Source organism: Solanum pennellii, chromosome 1 (assembly GCF_001406875.1).
Source record: "Solanum pennellii chromosome 1, SPENNV200".
In the NCBI taxonomy this organism is placed as follows: Eukaryota; Viridiplantae; Streptophyta; class Magnoliopsida; order Solanales; family Solanaceae; genus Solanum; species Solanum pennellii.
The window spans coordinates 102,576,345-102,597,137 of record NC_028637.1 but is presented as its reverse complement, the minus strand read 5'-3'; the positions used below and the strand labels follow the sequence as shown (position 1 = coordinate 102,597,137).

General features: G+C 32.7%; 2 protein-coding genes across 4 annotated transcripts; both read right to left on the bottom strand.

Moving 5' to 3' along the window:
• Positions 1–438: 438 nt before the first annotated feature.
• On the bottom strand, positions 439–4,262 carry LOC107008516 (phosphoribosylamine--glycine ligase). Its single transcript, XM_015207587.2, has 4 exons — positions 3,860–4,262; positions 3,050–3,423; positions 2,433–2,963; positions 439–1,282 (listed from the first exon to the last, which is right to left on the bottom strand). The coding sequence occupies exons 1-4, from the start codon at positions 4,089–4,091 to the stop codon at positions 875–877; spliced, it is 1,545 nt and encodes a 514-aa protein (XP_015063073.1). The 5' UTR covers positions 4,092–4,262; the 3' UTR covers positions 439–874.
• Positions 4,263–7,285: 3,023 nt separating this feature from the next.
• On the bottom strand, positions 7,286–16,994 carry LOC107007726 (shaggy-related protein kinase kappa). Of its 3 annotated transcripts, XM_027918032.1 has the most exons (14): positions 16,619–16,935; positions 14,910–15,152; positions 14,007–14,099; positions 13,871–13,930; positions 13,452–13,724; positions 13,191–13,265; positions 12,239–12,295; positions 12,013–12,153; positions 11,875–11,925; positions 11,015–11,110; positions 9,558–9,641; positions 9,366–9,468; positions 7,642–7,730; positions 7,286–7,610 (listed from the first exon to the last, which is right to left on the bottom strand). In XM_027918032.1, exons 2-13 carry the CDS (start codon positions 15,054–15,056, stop codon positions 7,642–7,644), a joined length of 1,269 nt encoding a protein of 422 aa, XP_027773833.1. In that variant the 5' UTR covers positions 15,057–15,152; positions 16,619–16,935; the 3' UTR covers positions 7,286–7,610. The 3 variants fall into 3 exon arrangements, with proteins under 3 accessions (XP_027773833.1, XP_015061950.1, XP_015061949.1); XM_015206464.1 differs by having other exon boundaries at positions 7,286–7,730; positions 14,910–15,203; positions 16,619–16,994; XM_015206463.2 differs by having other exon boundaries at positions 7,286–7,730; positions 16,619–16,934.
• Positions 16,995–20,793: the final 3,799 nt, after the last annotated feature.

The following is a 20,793-nucleotide window of genomic DNA, read 5'->3' as shown; positions in this document are numbered from 1 at the left end:
ATATACCAATACCCATTTTATTGCCTCAAACAGTAATTTTTTCAAAAAAAAAAAAATTGAATTGATAAAGTATTTAATAATCAATTATACTTCCCCATATATTAAGGACTATATAACTAACACTCTAACAAGATATTGATTCCTCGATTTCCTCCTAATCAGTTTCTTCTGTTTTTTATTGTAATCAAGTTACAAAAATTCTATATTTAAGGAAATAATAATGTTAAATAATTGGTTAGGAATATTTTGGGCCACATAAAATGAGACGAAGGGAGTAGTATTTTTTCCTCTAATAAGCATGAAACGAACTAAAGTGACAGTTATTTTAGTACGAATAAAGTAAAACACCCCTTGCGTAGTTAAAATTACTAAATACCATTAGACATACATTGTCACATTGACAAGAACTTCCAAAATGTAACTTCAAAGGCAAGGAGAGAACGAACTTACGCCACTACTCTAATGTATTTTCACACAACAAATTGCTTTTGTTGAAGATATGGATAAGATACAACATATAGGATGCTCCTAATCAGAGTATTTCATTTAAACTGCAGGGGGAACAAGAAGAAAAAAAATAACGATACAACAGCTTCTTTTTTAGTTTTATCAGCAGCTTTCATTAGGCAATATAGAATCACCTTGTTAGAAAGTTCTACAGTCAATTCAAGACTTTTTTATCTATTCCTGGACCTTTTCCTCACACCTAGTGTTACGTGGTTTCTCGAAGAGCCATGCCATGCTTCAGTCTCTTTGTAAACATCATGCCAAATGAGTTCTCGAATATAGTTAATGCCAAGCTGATAGCCATGTCGTGCTGCTTCAGAAAATGTTATTACAGTCCCAATGGAACGGATGATTGTAGGAGCTCACCTTAAGAATATTGTTTTTGAGGCAGTGCTCTCCAACCAATATCTCGTCTATAAAAACCACCAGGCCAATTAATTTGTTCAACGGCTTGATAAGCTCTATCCCGAGCCTCCTCAAGATCCTTTCCTTTTGCTGTGACTCCAAGAACACGTCCTCCAGTAGCAATGAAATTTCCATCTGCATCAAAAGCAGTTCCAGCATGGAATACTTTGACCGAAGGAGCAACTTGCTCTGCTTCCTCAAGCTTATGGATGATTGTTCCTTTCTGGTAGTTGCCAGGATAGCCATTACTTGCCATTACAACCACCATGGCTGATCCAGGGGACCAGTCCAAAGACATCCCATGTAGCTTCCCATGGCAAGCTGCCAGCAAAATTTCGACCAAATCAGACTCTAACCGGACCATCAATACCTGCAAAGGATAAGAAAAAGACTTCAAAACTATTTTATGAGATATAGCAATTACACTGAGCACAATTATATCCCACTCCTGTATCCATTACATGTTTCATCAAGCACCATGTAAAACCTACAGAAAAAAAAGTATCCAGAAAAATTTGCCAACTATAACCAAATAGTATTGACAAGCATCAAACTTCTACTCTTTCTGTGATGAACATTGCCCTTCCCTACAATTCTGCCTTCCAAATACACAACGCACAGGACAAACATATAGGATGAACTAACTTAATTACTGTTGCTTTAACAAATAAAGTATGCAAACCTAGTTAAACACAACGCCATCTGTAAATTCGGAATCACCTATCTCACTATACAGTGATTGATTTCCATCGTAGTATACATTTTACAAAAATGTTACCCACTCTTTGGGATAGTAATTGCCCAAAAAAGGCTCAACCAAATGTTCACTTGAATGCCTATTCAACTACTCAAATTGCGCCGCAGATGCAACTAAATAGGAAATGGAGGGTCCACAGCAAGCTAAATCTATAATTTAATACTGTCTTGGAAAAAGTTATGGATTAAGGAAGTATAATAGCTTCCACACTCCGATAAAATGTTATGAAGGCATGAAGCTACACTCAAGGAGTGGTGTTCTAATGTGACAATTGTAACTTGTCATCCAAGATAAGAATCCCAAAACCAAAAGACTGTTGAGTATGTATAACAGATCAGATATTTCTAAGTTCATAACTGAAGTGAGAGCACCCGCTTACTTAGCAATAACAACTCTAATTATCCACCTCTTGGAACAAAAATGATCTTGAACCAATTTAACAATATTCTTCACATGTAGGACACGAAGGTAATAAATCTCTTTCACAAAAAAGGGAAAAAAAAAGAGTGCATGTTACTTTGGAAAGCACCTAGCTTTCTATTGCTTCTGAAAGACTAAAACCTTGTGCACATAGCAAATGCCAAATCATGTAATAGAAAAGCAGTATGTTTCACATAACAAATTCAACATATACCAAAGTGAAGAACCAAAAAGTCTGATGCTTTCCTATGTGTAATATGAAACTAGGATCAATGGTACTAACACAAATTGCAATTAGAACATAAAAAGTTTGATTGCACCTGGCAAGTCAAATCCAACTAACCTGACACTCTGGATCTCCAAAGCGTACATTGTACTCAATTAACTTCGGCAAACCAGATTTCTTCTCGATCATGAGCCCAGCATACAGAACCCCAACAAACTTGCAGCCTTCTTCGGCCATTCCCTTCACTGTAGGGAAAATGATAGATCCCATGACCATTGATTGCAGTTCCTTTGTCAAGACAGGAGCTGGAGAATATGCCCCCATCCCACCAGTATTTGGTCCTGTATCTCCATCTCCAACTCGTTTGTGGTCTTGAGCAGATTCCAGAGGTATGGCATGCTCACCATCTACTAGAGCAAAAAATGATGCTTCCTCTCCTTCCAAATATTCCTCTACAATGACTCGAGAGCCAGCAGAACCAAAAACATTGTCTACAAGCATAGAATCAACAGCCTCATATGCTTGCTCCAATGTCATGGCAACAATCACTCCTTTACCAGCAGCCAATCCATCCGCTTTAACAACAATTGGGGCACCTTCCTGTTTGATGTACTCTTTTGCAGCGGATGGGTCTGTAAAGGCTTGATACTGCAGATATTCCACCATAGATAAAGTCAAGATATGAAGTGAACCAAAACAAGTAAATATAGATGAAACTAGAAGTACGCACAGACCTTTGCAGTTGGAATTCCATATTTATCACATAAGCTCTTCATGAAGTTCTTAGAACCTTCTAAAGCAGCTGCTTCTGATGAGGGGCCAAAGGTAGGAATTCCTTCCTTGACAAGGTCATTAGCAAGGCCTGCAACAAGCGGAGCCTCTGGTCCAACCACAACCAGCCCAACTCCCCATTTACGACAGAAAGCAATCACAGCTGAACTATCTAAAACATCAAGGTCTGATATACAAGTCGCATCACCTGAGCTGGAAATCCCAGCATTACCCGGTGCACAGAAAATAGCGTCACAAGAAGGGGATCGCCTCAAAGCATGACAAAGCGCATGCTCTCTCCCACCTCCTCCAATTACCAAGACAACCACACTTTCCTCTATAATAACAATTAGAAAGGAATCAATAAATAATGCTAAGGAACTTGTACAATCTTTATCGCAGAGCAACAGCTACTGTATCTGTATGTGCCAGATAAATATAAACACCAAAAGACAAAACATTATATTGAAAAAGACGAAAAGAAAGGGTCTTCCGGCATTACAAGGCAATTCCAAGCTATTGAATAACAACTCAAAATTCATTCTCTACTCTTAAAGGGAAGTGAAAATCAAAATCTAATAAAAGAAGCAGGTATTAACATATCCCTTCAGTGAGAGGTAATAGAATCACATTCGAATAGGCAAAATTCCCAAGACATTCTTTAGCCAACCAAATGACAAAAACTGAGGGGAAGCAATCAAACCACCGAATTTCTCAGTTTTTCCTATTCTTACAAACACATAGAAAGACAAGATGGGTGTTGTAGTTCTTACTGGGGTTGCTATTATCCACTGGAAGGCTGTTGAAAACGGCGAAAGATTTGTGTGTATCAAAACGAAGGCAAGAACTCCGACGAACTCGAAGATTGAAACAACCCCAATTGCTGGAACTGATGTTGGAACAACGTTTTTCTTTAGCCGAGAACAGCTTTACTGAATGATTTTGGGAATTGCTTACAAACTTCAAAGCAGAAGCAGCTCCCATATTGAGTGACATACATGCCATATTCTTCTTTTTCTTTACCAATTCACCTCCTTCCTTTCACTTCTCAAAACCAAAAAAAAAAAAAAGTTGAAGAACAATAGCTATGCGATGAAGAAGAAGATGAGCAGGAGAAACTGTAACAGTGTTTTAGGTTTTAGTGATGTTTTAACCAAGATAGAGACTAATTACTTTTTAATATTTCTATTTGGGGTTTTAGCACTAAGCCCTCTTCTGTTAAGTGACGGCTAATCAAATGGCTTTAACGCAAATCTTTGAGAAAACTTTAGTTAATTGTTTTTTTAGTAAACGTTTGACAAGTTCTTAAATTGTTTCTTTGTCTGCAGTTTTCAATCTTGTTTCATTTTATTTCTTTTTGAATGTTCAAATTTTCATAGATGACCTTTTTTTTAAACTCATTTCAATCTACCTAATTTTGATTGATATCATCAATTTTAACTGATTTTATTTTGATTTATCTTAAATTTTATTAATTTGACAAATTTAATTACACAATTTACTCTTTATCTTTAATTTTTATTTTTATCAATCGAATTTATACTCGCAAAAGTTCAACTTTTTTTACGGTGAAGCCTGCGGGACACTTGTAAAATATTACTACATGAAAAATATTACTAATATATAGAAGAGTTTAGGACGCAGTTGTTTGTCAACATGCTTGCTTCCTAGACAAGGATAATTTGGTAAGTTACTCCCTGATCTGCTTTTACTCTGCTGTGATTGTTTATACAGTTTGCTTTAGGAGTTGTGCGTTTAATGTTTTGTTTTCTCTAATTCCTTTTGTGTCCTTTTGTTAATAATGCAGTATTTTTTAAAAGTTTATTTGTCCCTTCTTTTTTGTATCTTTTTACAACAAAACCATTGCTATATATTGGTAAATATAGTGAAATTTGTGCCTTTTTCATTACTAAAAGGCATAAAAATGCTGATGTTCCCATCAGTAATGTTTAGAATTCATTTGTAGTTATTTTAGGCTTTATTTATTTATTATTGTGTTTGAGATCATGCAGCATAAAATTAACTAATAAAATTTAATATTTCATTATATTAATAGGCTAAACTTTAAATGATTATATTATTCTTTCGTATACTCGAAATTCTATTAATGTCACATAAATTAGAATATAAAAATATTATTTATTATTTAGATTTCATATAAATAGTATTATAAATTATTATAATTATTGAATTCAAATATTGAAAAATTATATAAAAATAATACCATCTCTAAATTCTATTGTACCACATAATTAGGATAAAAAAAGAAACTATAAGTCATAATAATTAATAACTCTTCAAATTTCATTTGTGTCACATTAATTTGACCATTTATTCTGTACTTTTTTCCTTTTAATTCTTTCTTATGTTTCTTTTTTATCTGGCTATATATTTGAAACTTACAATAATAATACTTTAAATCACTATAATTAATAAGTTAAAATATTTAAAAGTCATATAAACAAAAATTATAAATGACATATGTTATTTGATAATAACGTAAAAAGTATTATAAATAATAATTAAAAACTTAAAATTTTAAAAGACATAAACAAATTGGTTGACTCTCAATATTATATCAATACCACATAAATTGGGACATGAAAAATAACAAAAATTATTTAAAAATTACTTAAAAGGCACTACAAATTACAACAATTAACACTTTAAAATATTTAAAAGACATAAAAACAATTATTTTTTTATCTATGTCGCATAAATTGGGAAAACGAAATAGTATATTATTACTTCAAATCGCTTAAAAAAATTATCAATCACAGTAATTAATAACTTGAAATATTTTTAAAAATCATATAAAATTTTGAACAACTTATCACGTTTCATTTGTGTGACATAAATTAAAATAAAAATAATATAAATTGGACCCTTGCTCATAGGAATCCCGTACTACAGACAGGCAACACTTCGTCAACATGCTTGCTTGTAGCTAGCGGTAGTTTGTTAACTTAAAGTTTCCCTTTCAAAGAAATTTGTCTTCTATCACTATATATAAAAAAATTTTATAAATCATAATAACTTATAGCTTCAAAATATTTGGAAATATATAAAAAGATTTTGTTATCACTCAAAATTTCGTCTATACCACATAAATTGAGATAAAGAGAGAAAAATATTATACAAAATATATAAAATATTATAAATCACAATAATTAATAACTTAAATATAAAAAAATTATAAAAAAAATTAATTGACTAAACTTTTGAAATTTCATTTGTATCACATAAATCAACACAAAGTAAGTAATATATATTATGTGAAAATTACGTAAAAAACTATAAACCACAATAATTAATGAAAAGTGTAATATATATTAGGCCTGTGCTGGGACGGGGTTCGTATATAGTATATTTATACATGTGAAAAGATTATTTGCCTTGAGATGCTTTAAAGACGACACAAAATAGAAACAAAAAGTGCAAATGCCCCCTATAAATCTATGTTTTGATTATTATTTTTTAACAAAAATTTAAGCATAGGGGAAGGGGATCGAATTATCGAACTCTCACAAAACAATGAAAAGAAATTGCTATCCCTATGTCAAACTTTGAACCAGAAAATAAATAAATAAAAACCATATGCTCGTTGCTTTTGAACGTCTTCTTGCTTTCTTTTTGTTCCAGGCAAAACGAAGTTATGGGCATACTGTTGTCAGTTTACACCTCGGGAGAATCACATATTCTGTTCCTATTTTTGTTTCTTTGGATGAAGTAAGTGATTCATTGATAGCATCAAGAATGCAAATAGTACAAAAGATAATAAGTACAAAAGTGAATCTGTGAGCTCCATTCCTATAGGGATCTAACAAAGTCCAAAAAGGTGCCAACCAATTAACGACTATAAGCAAGGAGTATGAAGAAACCACAATGTGGATAAGCCGATAAAGATATTGAAGCAACTGAACAGACAATAATTGACAATGCCAAGAGTACCTACAACTTCACATCTCACGACTCAAGATCAACAAGGTATATACATCCATGCTCACGGTATAAGACCTTTGAAGCCCATGATTCTTGGCCACATAAGATTAGCTCTTCAAAATGTAATACCAATAGTCAATTAAAGATGCCATTATCAAAACCAAAACATTAATCCAATTTGCGGAGATGAGCTCTTTCGGTTCCAGTAAATAACATGTGCGTATGTGGTCATGTTTCACTGAACAACACATGCAAGGAAATACCAAAGACACATAGCTAGTATTATTCTTTTTTATCTGAAAATCAGCTATTAATGCCCATGAATTAAAGAAAAACTGAAATGATTATATATATAAACCCTCAGCTTTTCGTCATCCAAACCTAAATCTCACAGTGTTTTCGCAAGTATACAAAATGTGCTTTGACATATATGCACGGTATTCATACCAGCTATTGGAAAAAATTACAAGATGCTCTCTCACATATGCGGAACGGCAAGTCTAACATCGTTGTGAACTTGATCTACAGCCACATTTAGCAAGCACTCACAGATGAGGTGCAAACACTTGTATCATATTGTACTTGGGGACAGTGGCAGAAGACAAAATAGTCACTAGGGTCGCAAAGCCATGAATAAATTCTGCCTTCGAGCATGTTCTGGAACAAGGCGCTGGAGAGTTTCAGTAGGAATTCCAGTGAGCTCTACAAAGGTGCATACCACAATAATGAGGATACATACATCAAAAGAGCTAGAGAAAAATTTAGGGCCAACAAATTGAGAAATTGAATATTCAGACATTTCTAAGATATTGCCACACAAGTGGCAAATGTTGAATGCTATATGGCTTAATCACTAGTAGCAAATATGAAATTCAAAAATGAAGACCAATTGAGTTGAAGAAAATAACCAGGTATCATTTTGGAGATTGAAGGTATATGAGTAGGGACTAGAGACTTCCATTTTTCATCTGTTTCTTCACTTTTTCGATAAAACTCTAAATCTACTTGATTGTGGTTCAATCAAACATAGACACTGAACAGTCACATGATCAGGCAAAGATTAAAATACAACACTGCTATGACAAAAAAAATAAAAACGTTTCATATCAGTCAAAAATTGAAAAAATATACCAATAGTTAATTTGTCTATTATTATGAAAATGCTATATGTGAAATATTAACATCAAAACATATCAATGGTGTCATATCACAATACTAATAACTAATACCATCACATTCTATGAGGAGCTTGTTGTCTAGATATCGCAAGGTTGTGGTATTATCTACTTAGACATTCTTTAGGTTCCATTAGGGACATCTATCTAGTATCTACAAACAAATCATCTAGTGTTTCTTCTTCTCATATTCTAGATTTTCCTTTGTTTTGAGATTTTCTTTGTCTAAACAACTTAAATCTATTTATCTGAGACTATGATTATCAACTCAGAACCTCCTTTTCTTCTTAAGTTCATTTTTTTCTGAAATATTTTTAAGTTTAAAGATGGGTAACTCCATCAAAGTGGGGACACTTTGTTTACAGGAGTTAGGACTAGCTTATTAGTTATTGGTGATAGAAGTTAAGCTATTTTTATTTTTGATTGGTTGGACATGTATGGTAGTTAACTGCATTTCTTAGAAGTGTACATGCAGTATAAGTAGGCAAAGTGATCCCAGGATCAACCTACACGGTGAATACTTGATCAAAAGCAGTAAGAACTAAGAACCATGCTGGAGCAGAAACAGCTCAACCAACCAACATATGATCTGCCCATGTGGTATCGAGTTATGCTTCTGGGTTTTGTTTTTTTTTGATAAACGAAGTTGTGGTTAAACTTCCATCATAATTAGAGAACATCATCATAATTAACAACTACAGCTAAATAAATTAGTTGAAGGCATATATGTAACAATTCAGCCCCTCTTCTCTTTCATCTTTTTTCTTTCTCTTATGTGGTGGCAGTTGAGATCAGGATTATTCAGTTCAAATCCTCAGTCTGAAATCAGTCGTATCTAATCTAATAAATCACCCACATAATATGCTTATAATGAGGTGGTCAGTCTGGAGGGAGAGAAATGGAAGGTGTTTTGAAGACAAAATCAGATCAGTCCACGATGTGAAACGGAATCGTTTGGTGGCTTTATTTTTTTGGTGTAAACAAAACTGTATAGAGGAAATAGAGGAGTTAGTAGAATTTCTAGGAGCTTTGTAAAGCTAGAGTCTACTTGCTTTGTAACTTGTTTCTGATGGTGGCCAGCATTCCCAATGCTGAATAATACAACATTACTAATCCTTAATTTTTTTTTTTAAAAAAAAAAAACATTTTTGGTGTACGTTACCTTGGGGCTTGAAATTGTAAAGTGGTGGAAGAGGACGACCATTGGGAAGACGAGTATTAGGATCCCTCAATTCATCAAAGAATGGATGAATACAGGCCTCTAACTGCACGATCAAAGCAGAAATCAATAGGCAACTACAGCCAAACCTTAAGACGATGAGATTGAATTAATTCAGAATGAATGTAGACTTACAGCAGTGCATCTCAAATAGGGTGAATACTGGAAAAATCGACAAATCAGGTCAACTGCTTCTGGAGGTAATCGCTTCTGAAAAACCTGCAAGATGCATCATGAGATATAGTTAGACTTGTATAAAGGAAATAACTTACGGAAGGGAAACGACGACTGAGAAATATGAACTCTCTGTATATGACGGAAAACAATCAGGAAAAAAGCACAATTTATCAGAATATATGGCATAAAAGAAGATAAATGAGAATGATCCCATTCACTGGACTAGTTGATAGCAAAAGTTTCTAGGTGCATCACACGAAATGCTTCTTAACTCTAGTACTACAGCTGGCAATGACATGGTGTTTATACTTTTTTTAACCAATATGACATGGTGTACATTCTGAAGCACAAAGGCTCTTCCAGGCTTGAAAGCATCTCAAACAGCCTCGAATAGAAGTATTTATATATGTAAGACATGATGAAATTAAGGCTCACTGTAAAACTCTTCTAAGAATATTTCCAATTTGGTATTCTTCTCTGTTTGTCCACACTTAAATTTCTACTCACATTTTGTTCTGTATAATTTGGATCTTACAATGTCTTACCATCAGACACATGTGAACCACTGGGAAGAATGTTAATGTCTTAGATGGTATACTATGATTTTCAAGCATCATATTAGGGAGGAGCACCAATATACCACCACCCTATCATATATTCTGGATCCAAGCGCAAGATGTTTTCTATCTTTTGCCAACAGGTTCCAATTTTTGACAGAGACTGCTCTCATTCTTAATTCCTGATTTCCAGTGTTTCATCTTTCCACACCATGGAAGGGGGTGAGTAAAAAAGTCACCCACCAGTCCTACTTTTTCTCTCCAAAGCAGGCAGCCAGTTCTCCACTAGCTTTTAGAAATTTCTAAATGTCATTTACTATCGAAGCCAGCAAGAGAGGGGCTCGGTTGAAGAATTTTATACCACCGACTCTTGCCTATAGATCATCAGTCCAGATTCAATACAGCAATAAAATGAGGCAAATACAACCTAAAGGGAAATTAAGTAATCAGATTTTTTAGACATACACTTCCACCCATACTTATGTTTTTAATATATCTTGCTCCCTTTTTTGAGCGCAAGTACTTTATCCACCTTTGAACTTTTAAGTTGTAAAGCAGAAAGAAGCAACTTCCAAACCTGTCCTTTACCAACTTAAAGTAATTAACATCTGTACCTCTAATGTCATCCTTCATAACTGATGTCAGGAAAAAATGAATCAAATCAAGTAGCCAGTATTTCTAGTTACCTAAATCTGACTTTCAGTAGAGGGAAGAATAAAATAAAAGCTACGATCATAACCCATTTTTTCATCAAAAAGTCGAAGTGATGGAATGACGAAGAGCAAATAAGCATGATTTAATGAGCACCAATAATCAACATTTATATATTGAATTTCAGCTTTACATTACACACCATACCTTATGCCATGGGTGTGGCTTTATCTGTGGAAATTTAAACTCAGTGTAGTTTGGATTCATACATTTTATCTCCTCTCTAGTAGGTGTCCCCAGAACCTGCATAAAATTTGAAGTAGAATAGGAAAGTCGACTTATTATTGAGGAAGATGGTCCATAGCAAATACTGACATAAGTAGGCTGACAGATAACAATCCATCTTTTTCTGTCAACATGTACAGATACATTATAACCAAAAGTCCTCAAAAAATTAGTCTCAAGGTATATACAAAGAGGACTCAACCCCCCACCACCCCACTCCAATTCTCTTCCGGGTGGAGCATAAAAACACTTTAAAGTGTATGACAGCACCAGAGACATGAATTAATGTGTTCATCAACAAGAACCCCTAAAACTGGCTGGGCATTTCAAAAGTAAAAAAGTGGATGAGAGAAACTTCATTGACTCAAGGAGAGATATCTAGTATCGAACAAAATATATTTTAATTGGTACAAATAGAACAAAAGATATCCAATATAGGTCAAAACGAACGAGTGCAAGTTGCACAAACTTCAACAAATGCAGGATCTAACATTTTTGCTTTCTCTGATTTGTTGCCCATTGAACTAAGAAATTTGGATATTTTTCATATACGCATTAGGTATTAACATCACATAGATAATTTGTCTATGATCATACTGTTTGAACTTTTAAGCCATAATGTTCAAGTCTAATTTTTTTTTTACAATTGGATGTTCCCGAAAGGAGACATTGTCTCTTGTTTACTGAGGCAACAAATGTCCAACTGAATTGTAAAGGTAAGAAAATCAGCAAAGTATCTTTTGAGAAGATAATATCAATAATAGAAATTTTCTAAAATTCACCTTTATAATCTCTACTAATTGATCAACCCCACTCTCTCCAGGAAACAATGGCTGTTAAACAGAATTGTTAGAAGTATTAGAACAAAGAATACAACATATGATTAAGAATAGCACAAAAACAGTAAGACAGGAACTTACCTGTCCAAGAAGTAACTCAGCCATCACACAACCTGTAGACCAAATATCAATAGCTGTTGTGTATTCGGTGGCACCAAATATGAGTTCAGGGGCACGATAATATCTCGAACAGATATATGACACATTGGGTTCACCTTTCACCTAAACAGTGGTTAAAGAATTTGGTCGGAAAACTGTAGCAAGTGCAATTCTTAAATTCAAAGTGGTCTTTGCAGAGAAAAATTACCAAAACTTTTGCACTTCCAAAATCACAAAGCTTCAGCTGATGTGTGTGTGGATTTACCTAAGTATTAAACAGTAATTCAGTTCAGTGAGAAAAAAATCACGGTGATAATCAGAAGACACCATCAATAGCAGTGCCATAACACTTCCCAAAAATAAGCTAATATCATCATGGATTCTGCCATAAGATTATAGTATTGCATCTCTCTTTCTAAAAGGTGTAAATGTATAGCCTCTTAGACAGTTCAACTTAAAAAGATTTGTCTTCTTATCTGCTAGATACTAAGTTACTTGGACTCTAGAGTCTACTCAGTGGCTTGACTAACAAATAATAGCATGTTAAAGAACTTTTCAATGCCCTTTACCACTTCACACGTAATGACCTTAAGAATTTTTCAAAAATTGGAGTATTTTACCGGGAATAACATATCATTATACACACATCATAAGACCCTAAACATACAATTTGTAAGCATTTATACAAAACGGTCAGGTGTTCCTCTTTTCAATCCATTTCCTACTTTTTGCTGTAGAGTTTAACTCTTCATCAAATAGGACATTCTGTGATTCTTTATTGCTTTCTGTGTGAGAGTTTTTAATAAAGAATCGTGTTTTCTATGAGATAAAGTATGGAATTTTGTTCACTCAGTTTAACCTTAAAATATCAAAATATACAATACAGAAACATATCAAAGTCTATTATGCAAACAAAAAGGTACAGTTGATCCAGCTAGATTATTAAGCTACAAATTAGCACGTGCACAAAACGTGTTTCAGCTTATCATACTCATCCAGAAAAGAAAAGAAAAAAACACCAACTCATCTAATCACGATTAGAGGACCTTTTGTCCAGAAAGAATAACCAAAGAATGAGGTCCAGAACAAGAACAAGTAAAAATTAACAAAGTATATAGTCAAAAGAGCAGAAATTCACTATCATAAAAGAAACACCTAACCAGCAAATTCTGAGGCTTAATATCACGGTGACAGATGCCAATACAGTTATGAATATAAGCCAGCGCTCTGCATATCTGAGACAAACAACGGAAAAACCTGTTGTAAGTGAGACATTACATGGCCTCAAATCAATAACTGGTCCAGCATTAAAAGTTTGAAATTTCTGCAAGTAAATAATGGTATTTTCTAATAGAATAATTCAAGATATTTTAAGCTAGTGTATAATTAAAAGTTTAAAACCAACAGAAAATGCCACATGCCTGATAGGTATAGAGTTTGACGTATATCAATGGCATCCTCTGGTTCATTCTGCTGTATTGTCTCGCAATACGATTGACAGATTCTGGAACAAATTCAAGGACAAGGTTGAGGTATACTTCCTCCTTGTCTGTAGTTGAGAAGAAAGAGTGTTTAAGAGCAACAATATTAGGATGATCCAACATTTGCATAATCTGCAGTTCTCTGTTCTTGTAACGTTTATCTTGAAGAACCTTCTTAATTGCCACAATCTCTCCAGTCTCTCTACATTTCGCCTGTGACAATAGAAAATTTATATCACAATAATACAGAACACTGCAAAGAAAAACAGAAGCAGATAATCCAATAATAATAGACACACACGCTCATATATCTACATAATTAAAGATACAAAGATAGCAGAAATTATAGCAGTTCTTACTTGGAAAACCACACCAAAAGAACCAGTTCCAACCACATGTTCTGCTATGTAACTTACATTCTGTGAATCCAAATAAAAATAGTCATTTTTCATCCCAAACACATGATAAGTTATACTTCTCATAACTAATTAGAACCTGCTTAGGTTGACCATTTCGACCACCAATACTGGTTCTAATAACATGCCCTGTTTCTGCACCCACACCATCAATTATATCTGGTTCACTGTCCTGCATGATATTACACCAAAAGATAGGAAGAATGATGTTTTCAGATAAATGATCATTGAAGCTGTAATGCTCCAATAAGCTGAGCGGGAGAAGTATTCTTGAGAGACACAAATCAACATATATGTATACCAGAGCACTATAAGCAAAAACAAAAAAGAAGCAAATTTACTTGTTGAATCTAACAATGAAGGGAAGAAAGCAAGAAAAATTCAGTTATAGAATGAATTAAGTCATACAGTGATAACAATAGAGAACTCCTTAGGAATATTAACTTAAGGCCATAATTATCATTAAGATGTGTGTACTTACAGTCACCATGTTTATAACTAATCATGCTTCTATGGCATCGAACAGGAAAAATCTTTGTAATATATCTTTGTTGATGGGTTCATAGGGTGGGAGAGATATGGATTTGCAAGGATTCAACACTAAGTCAAGGTTTTCAACTTTCAAATGACTTGTTATCAAGTTCATTTGAATTAATACAACATAGAGGTTGATATGAACTGATTTAAGTAAGAAATTCAAATCCTGTCTATGTCCAAGGAGGGGTGGGGTATTTAAGCCAGCGGATTTGAATTACATAGGACCAATATGTCTATCCAAGGACCCTAGAGTGGATACTGAAGCATTAGCAATGTCCGGCAGACTGTTCCTGAGAAAAACAAATGTCAACGAACTCCAGGAAACACGTAACATGGTATGTTCAGCTTATCAGAAAACCTAGTAATTGCTGTAACTAAGACCACAAGTGATAAGGTTAACTATGCAACATTGACTAATTGGTATAGTGAAAATTTAGAAGCTCACCCCATCATCATCATGGTCCGCCCTGTCTCTCAACCTCATCTCAAACATCTCTCTTCCCAACCAGTCAACTGAACTAGATGAACTCTTGAATCCATTAGCACTTCTAGAACTGCCTGCTCCTCCGTGGCCGAGGCCAGTGGACGCCATAAATGAACCTTGCAGAAGTCACAGACACTAATCTCTGCACCTCTCTGCATAATTCCTTCTGGTGCAGCCCTCCATTCCGTGGATGTTCCTGTCTATCTAGTTTGATGACAAGGGCCTTAACTCAGTATAGTTGAAGAGAAATTCTGACTATAATTAAGCAAAATCAGATAGTTGGTATGAGATAAACAAAAATGCTGCAAATAGGAAGCTAAACACAGTAATAAAAATATTGATTCATTGAGCATTAACCAAATTGAGAAGACCAGATAAAAGGAAAATGTACAAAACCAGCCAATAAATGCCACATTTAGTGCATGGCATTTATATTCCAGATTTACTTGGGAGTGGGGGGTCGGAACGAACCATCAATCAGGGTGCTGAATGAAAGAGTCAAAGAACCTCATTATGTTAGTCTTAAATATAGAGTGCTTATGGTTCTTATAGCTGTATGCCAGGTTCTATAAGTTCAAATATCAAGAAACGAACTAGTTTCTTCGGCCACACCTCAATGGCACTTGTAAACACATAAGTACAAGGATGTTTATTCTACTAGGCGCGACAGAGTACTCAACCAAGCATTTAGCTCGATAGATTACTCCTACACCAGATAGTTCTCAGGCGCAAGATTGTCAGCATGCCCCAATCAGAAGGTACTCTCAAATTGAATATCTTGTGGCACCACATTTAGGCAAAGGGCAGGTTTAGCTATAGCCCAGTCAATTGTTGACAAAGAAAAACGGAAAAAACGAGTACACACCATGTCCAATGAACCATCTGACTAAGTTCTTATGAAGTCAACACATACGTTTCACAGCTAGGGACATACGATCAAATATTCCTGATAAATAACAAATTTCTGTTTTGCATAGAAATTCGATTGAGAAGACAATGCAAATATGGAAGTCAAACATCAGCAGAAACACAAGTACTTCTCATTTTATTATAAAAGAACTATATATCAATCAATCACTACACCTCAAAGCCAAACTAAGTCATGTGGTTATCGTTATTTGTTCCATTTAATTCAAGTCCAGGTATTCACTATATAACCAGATATACTTCTGCCGAAAGTAAAATAAACAGATCTATATCCAATATGAATAATCCTTTATTAGATGAAATGAGATTGAAGAAAGCATTTTAGCAGAAGTGACCGCAATTGCCCAATTATTTTAGCAAAAACAGCTCTCTCGTAACATACTTAATCCTTCCTAATCAATGCGGAACCTCTCTGACTACTATTCACAGCTCACCATGACAAACTGAGCTGCTCAAAATATGAACCTTTCTTATATGATATATTGCTTAAGAATATGAACATAGATTTCAAACTTCCATCTTCACGACTAATTTCTCTCCAATAGATTGCAGTTTACACTAGATCAACTCCTTCATACACACAGTGATGATAAAACGTGAAATTACACAAGATTTTCAACGCATAATCCGACGAATTACAAGTAACGGAAAGAAAATTAAGTATAAATCCGTGTCCAAGCAAGTTACGAAACGATCGTCTAATAGCAAAAACCATATATTGTAATAACAAAACTAGAACTAACCTCGATGAATACAGAGCAGTATCGAAGCATTTCTTCTTCAACGATTCCAAGCAAATGGAGATTTTCAATCAATTTACACCACAAAATGCATATTCAAATTGTAGAGATTGAAGAGAAAAAGTCAGTTGAAGAGTCAGATCAAACGCAGGCGAATTAATTTTTGAATAATTTCCTCTGGGTTCGTCGTTTGGTTCTTTCTAAAATGCGAGAAGTGTGAAGAGAGAGAGAGAGAGTGTGTTTTAGAGAGAGTGACAGTGTTCTCTGACAAGTGAAATGAGTATAAGATGACTCTTTTTCTTCAAACGTTATCTCTCATAAGAGAGATATTATGCTGCTTTCACACCCACTAATGGTGGTTCCAATCACCCAATCAATTTATTCTTTTTCTTATTTCTCTTTCTATTACGAAAAAAAGAAAAATGCATTCTCGAACTATCGTAGACTGTATGCAGTCATACTTTAGAGATATTGTGCTCCTATCATCTAAAAATTAGAGTATATATATCATTCAGTTTAATATAAGAATAAATAGGGACACGTGACCGATATCGTCGGTGGATAAGATTATGACATATGTATGTCCGCTAGTATAAAGGATATATATGCTCTAATTTTTTAACAACAGAGGCACCAATATTCCTAAAGTATGACGGAGGACAATCGCATACTATTTACAATAGTTTAGTGTATATTTGTCCTTTATCCCTTATTATGCCCAAAGGTTTAATTGAAACTTTAAAAAAACAAAAAAATACTAAAATTGGGTTGAAAAATAGTTGGATTTGCACATATATTTTGCTTGGAAAATGAAAAAAAAATTATAAGCGAAAGTGATATTTCTCTAAAATTAATCTAGGTCAGCTTTTGAAACTTGAAAAGTCATAATACACGAGATTAAAATTCAAACACCTATTGAGCAAAAGCAAAGACCATAGTAATAGTTTATTTGGTATTTAAGATGTTTGAAATGAAACAATTGACAAGGAATTACTTGAATGACAAGCACCTTTTCGTGTCTTCTTCGAAGTTTGTAAGTTTGAGTCATCAAAGAAACAAATGGATGAGATAGAGAGGGGTAAAAAAATATTTTTTTAAAAAAGTTAAGAGATGTAAATTTTTAAACCTCTATACGATAGATTCAATTTTGAAAATAAACTTTTACGTATTTAAAATAAATTATCATACCTTAAACAGATAGGTCCAATAATGCTTCCAAAGTCATTTTCTTTCCCTTTCACCTCCCCCTCCAATTAAAAAAATCCAAATATTTGTCAATTCTTATTAAAGTAAGTTTTCATTAAAATTACTCCATTGATTTTATTTAATAACCAGAGGATGTTCTTATGAAACTTTTGTTATTATCATTAGTCAAAAGTATTTACTAGAAGAAAAAAATAGAATAAATGATAATTCAGTGTATTAAGCATTTCATATTTACATAGCGTTCAAAAAAATTCATAATTTTTAAAAATTATGATATAAATAATCTATCCTAATACAAATATAAGCGTTTAATTTCACGACTCAAATTTATCACTGAACATTCAAAAGAGAATTGTAGTTTTAAAAAAAATCTGATATAAATCATTTGCGTTAATACAAACATGAATATTTAATTCCACAACATGAATATATAACTTATGAAGCCCATGTCACAGTCATACATCCAAGGTTGGAATTGAGAATTAATGTAAAATAGATATCCATAAATGCTAATAGAAGCAACCAAGGAAAACCAAACAATCATATAACTCCAAAGGGGTGATCCAAGTTTTCTTTTTATATAAAAAGTTGTTTTAACTTGAATAAATCAAATGATTCCATGTATTATTTTATAAAAACATGATTCATACAAAATCAAAATCAAAATACATTTCTAACTTACCTTTAAATATCTCCTTCACTAATTAATACAAACGGCCTGTTTATTCCCTTTATGTTAACAAAAAAAAAAGCATATATACTTAAATTCAAAATTTTTAATTAAAAATAAAAAAAATATTTATTACTTTATTACCACCGTTGTTATACGATTATTAGGGGTGAAAAAATATTTCTTAAAGAAATGTTAAGATCCCAAAGTCTAAAGTTGAAACTTGGAAGTATCAATTACAATTTTTATTTTTTTTTAATATTTAGAGGCAAACAGATAAGGGTGTGAAGCAAGTGGTTTATAAGTTTTAGAATAATAAAAATGATGCAGACATTTATATTCTTTGTTGGTGGCCAAATGAAAATGTTGTTAATTATTTAAACCACGTGACCCCACACCTTAATCGTCGGATTAAGACAGGACCTCTCACGTGATAAAGACACGTGTCATCATTTTGGTCCCATAGTTCGCATTATCGACAACCTATAGCGATAAACGATAAATAACTTGTGAAAAAATGATCTTACAAGAAGCAAATTAGGTGTATTAAATTGTCAAATTAAATAATTCAAAATAAAACATTTCATATTAGCGAATTAAAATTTTTAATTCTATTTTTATAATTAAATAACTACATATAGTAGTAGAATTGTAGTAACAAATTTTAGCTAGCGTTTAACCATAAATTTTCAAATATTCTTGGCAAATATTATTTGGGTGAAATTTCACCATGTTTTTTGTCATAGTATTTGAGAAATATATTTTACTTTTTTAGAAAAATATGATTTATACACAAATTTTTAAAATATCAATACTAACCATAAGTTTGTATTACAACTCAATTGGATCTTTGTTACAACAATAACAAATAGTGTACATGACACTATAGCAATTTGGTAATTTGGAGCGAGTGCAACAAACATCATTTCATACATCATGAAGTAGACAAAACACATGACTTTGTTATCATGAGCCGATTGTTCATCATTTTCACCAATAATCATATCATCATTTCACATTCATCGAATATTTTATCACTACTTTGAAATTAACGTAAAAGATTATGTAATACAACGTAAGCAACAACTATAGAGAGTGTTTTTGTAAAAGATAAAAGTTTGGGGTAAACTTTCAATTTTAAAAAAATCCCAAATAATGAGATTTGATCCAAATACTAGAAAAAACTAATATTTGAAAATTTGAGATAGTTGGTAAAAATATTTGCCAAATAATAGCAAAATGTATGAACAAACACTATTTATCAAGTTTTCTCCCAAATATTATTTGAGAAATCTATGGCCAAACGATCTCTTACAGTTTCTCAAAATACCATTATAATGGCAGTTTAATAAATATATAATTAAAATTTTATTCAGGAATGTATCCAAACTAATAGGGACAAGTAATTTAAAATAAAAGAAGTATTCCTTCCCTCCACTTTTATTTATCTACAATGCTAAAATATCTATTTAAAATATAAAAAATAATATTTAAAATAAAAGAAGTATTCCTTCCCTCCACTTTTATTTATCTACTATGCTAAAATATTTATTTAAAATATAAAAAATAATTTATCACTTAATTTCTAATTTATTCTTATCAATTATTTTATTTTTTTACTCTTATATTCATTCTATACTTAATTTACTAGTTCGGGCTATTATAAATAATAGAAAATTCTTATTTTTTTCGTATATTTGTTAGGTAAAAAAAATTATAATTTAAAAAAATATTTATATACATTTGGAGTACGAAAGATGGGATGAATAAGAAAGTGTAGGGTGGGAGGTAGAGTATGAGACAATGGGAATGAAGATTATAAATTATAGAGATGAAATGAGTTCTAAGAGGATAGAAAATGACACAATAAATATGAATATCGTTAGTAGAATATGTTCACTCTATTTTAATTAGTAAAATTTATTTTTTCATTTTTTTAAAAATTTCTCAAAATGTAACCATACTAATTCTAGGATACAAAGGGGAAGAAAAAACATAAAAAAGTAAACATGGACCATCCCACATTGTTGACTTTTTAAATATTTTTTTGGGGAGTACTATTCTTTCTCTACTTTCAAAAAAGTAAAGCCACCATAGTCCACATACCTAGGGTACTAGCACAGTAAATGAGTTTAGTTATTTCTCGAGGTTTCATTATTAGTTTGCTGCTTACAAAACAGTAGTAATAGTAATTATAATTATTAAAAAAAAAACATTTGATTAGAAAGATTGTGATAGAAAATGATATTAAGAAAGCACGAGTTTGTATATTTCTTCTTGAAGGATCAGTATACAATTCTAA

What these genes read in the sequence shown, in the direction of transcription:
- LOC107008516 (XM_015207587.2), bottom strand. Translation starts at nt 4,091, where the DNA reads ATGGCATGTATGTCACTCAATATGGGAGCTGCTTCTGCTTTGAAGTTT. An exon ending in AGTGGATAATAGCAACCCCA is followed by an intron (nt 3,424 to 3,859) that starts GTAAGAACTACA and finishes TTGTTATTATAG; the next exon opens with AGGAAAGTGTGGTTGTCTTG. An exon ending in ATGGAATTCCAACTGCAAAG is followed by an intron (nt 2,964 to 3,049) that starts GTCTGTGCGTAC and finishes GAATATCTGCAG; the next exon opens with TATCAAGCCTTTACAGACCC.
- LOC107007726 (XM_015206464.1), bottom strand. Translation starts at nt 15,056, where the DNA reads ATGGCGTCCACTGGCCTCGGCCACGGAGGAGCAGGCAGTTCTAGAAGT. An exon ending in TCAAACTCTATACCTATCAG is followed by an intron (nt 13,266 to 13,451) that starts GCATGTGGCATT and finishes TGTTTGTCTCAG; the next exon opens with ATATGCAGAGCGCTGGCTTA. An exon ending in AATTAGTAGAGATTATAAAG is followed by an intron (nt 11,111 to 11,874) that starts GTGAATTTTAGA and finishes AATTTTATGCAG; the next exon opens with GTTCTGGGGACACCTACTAG.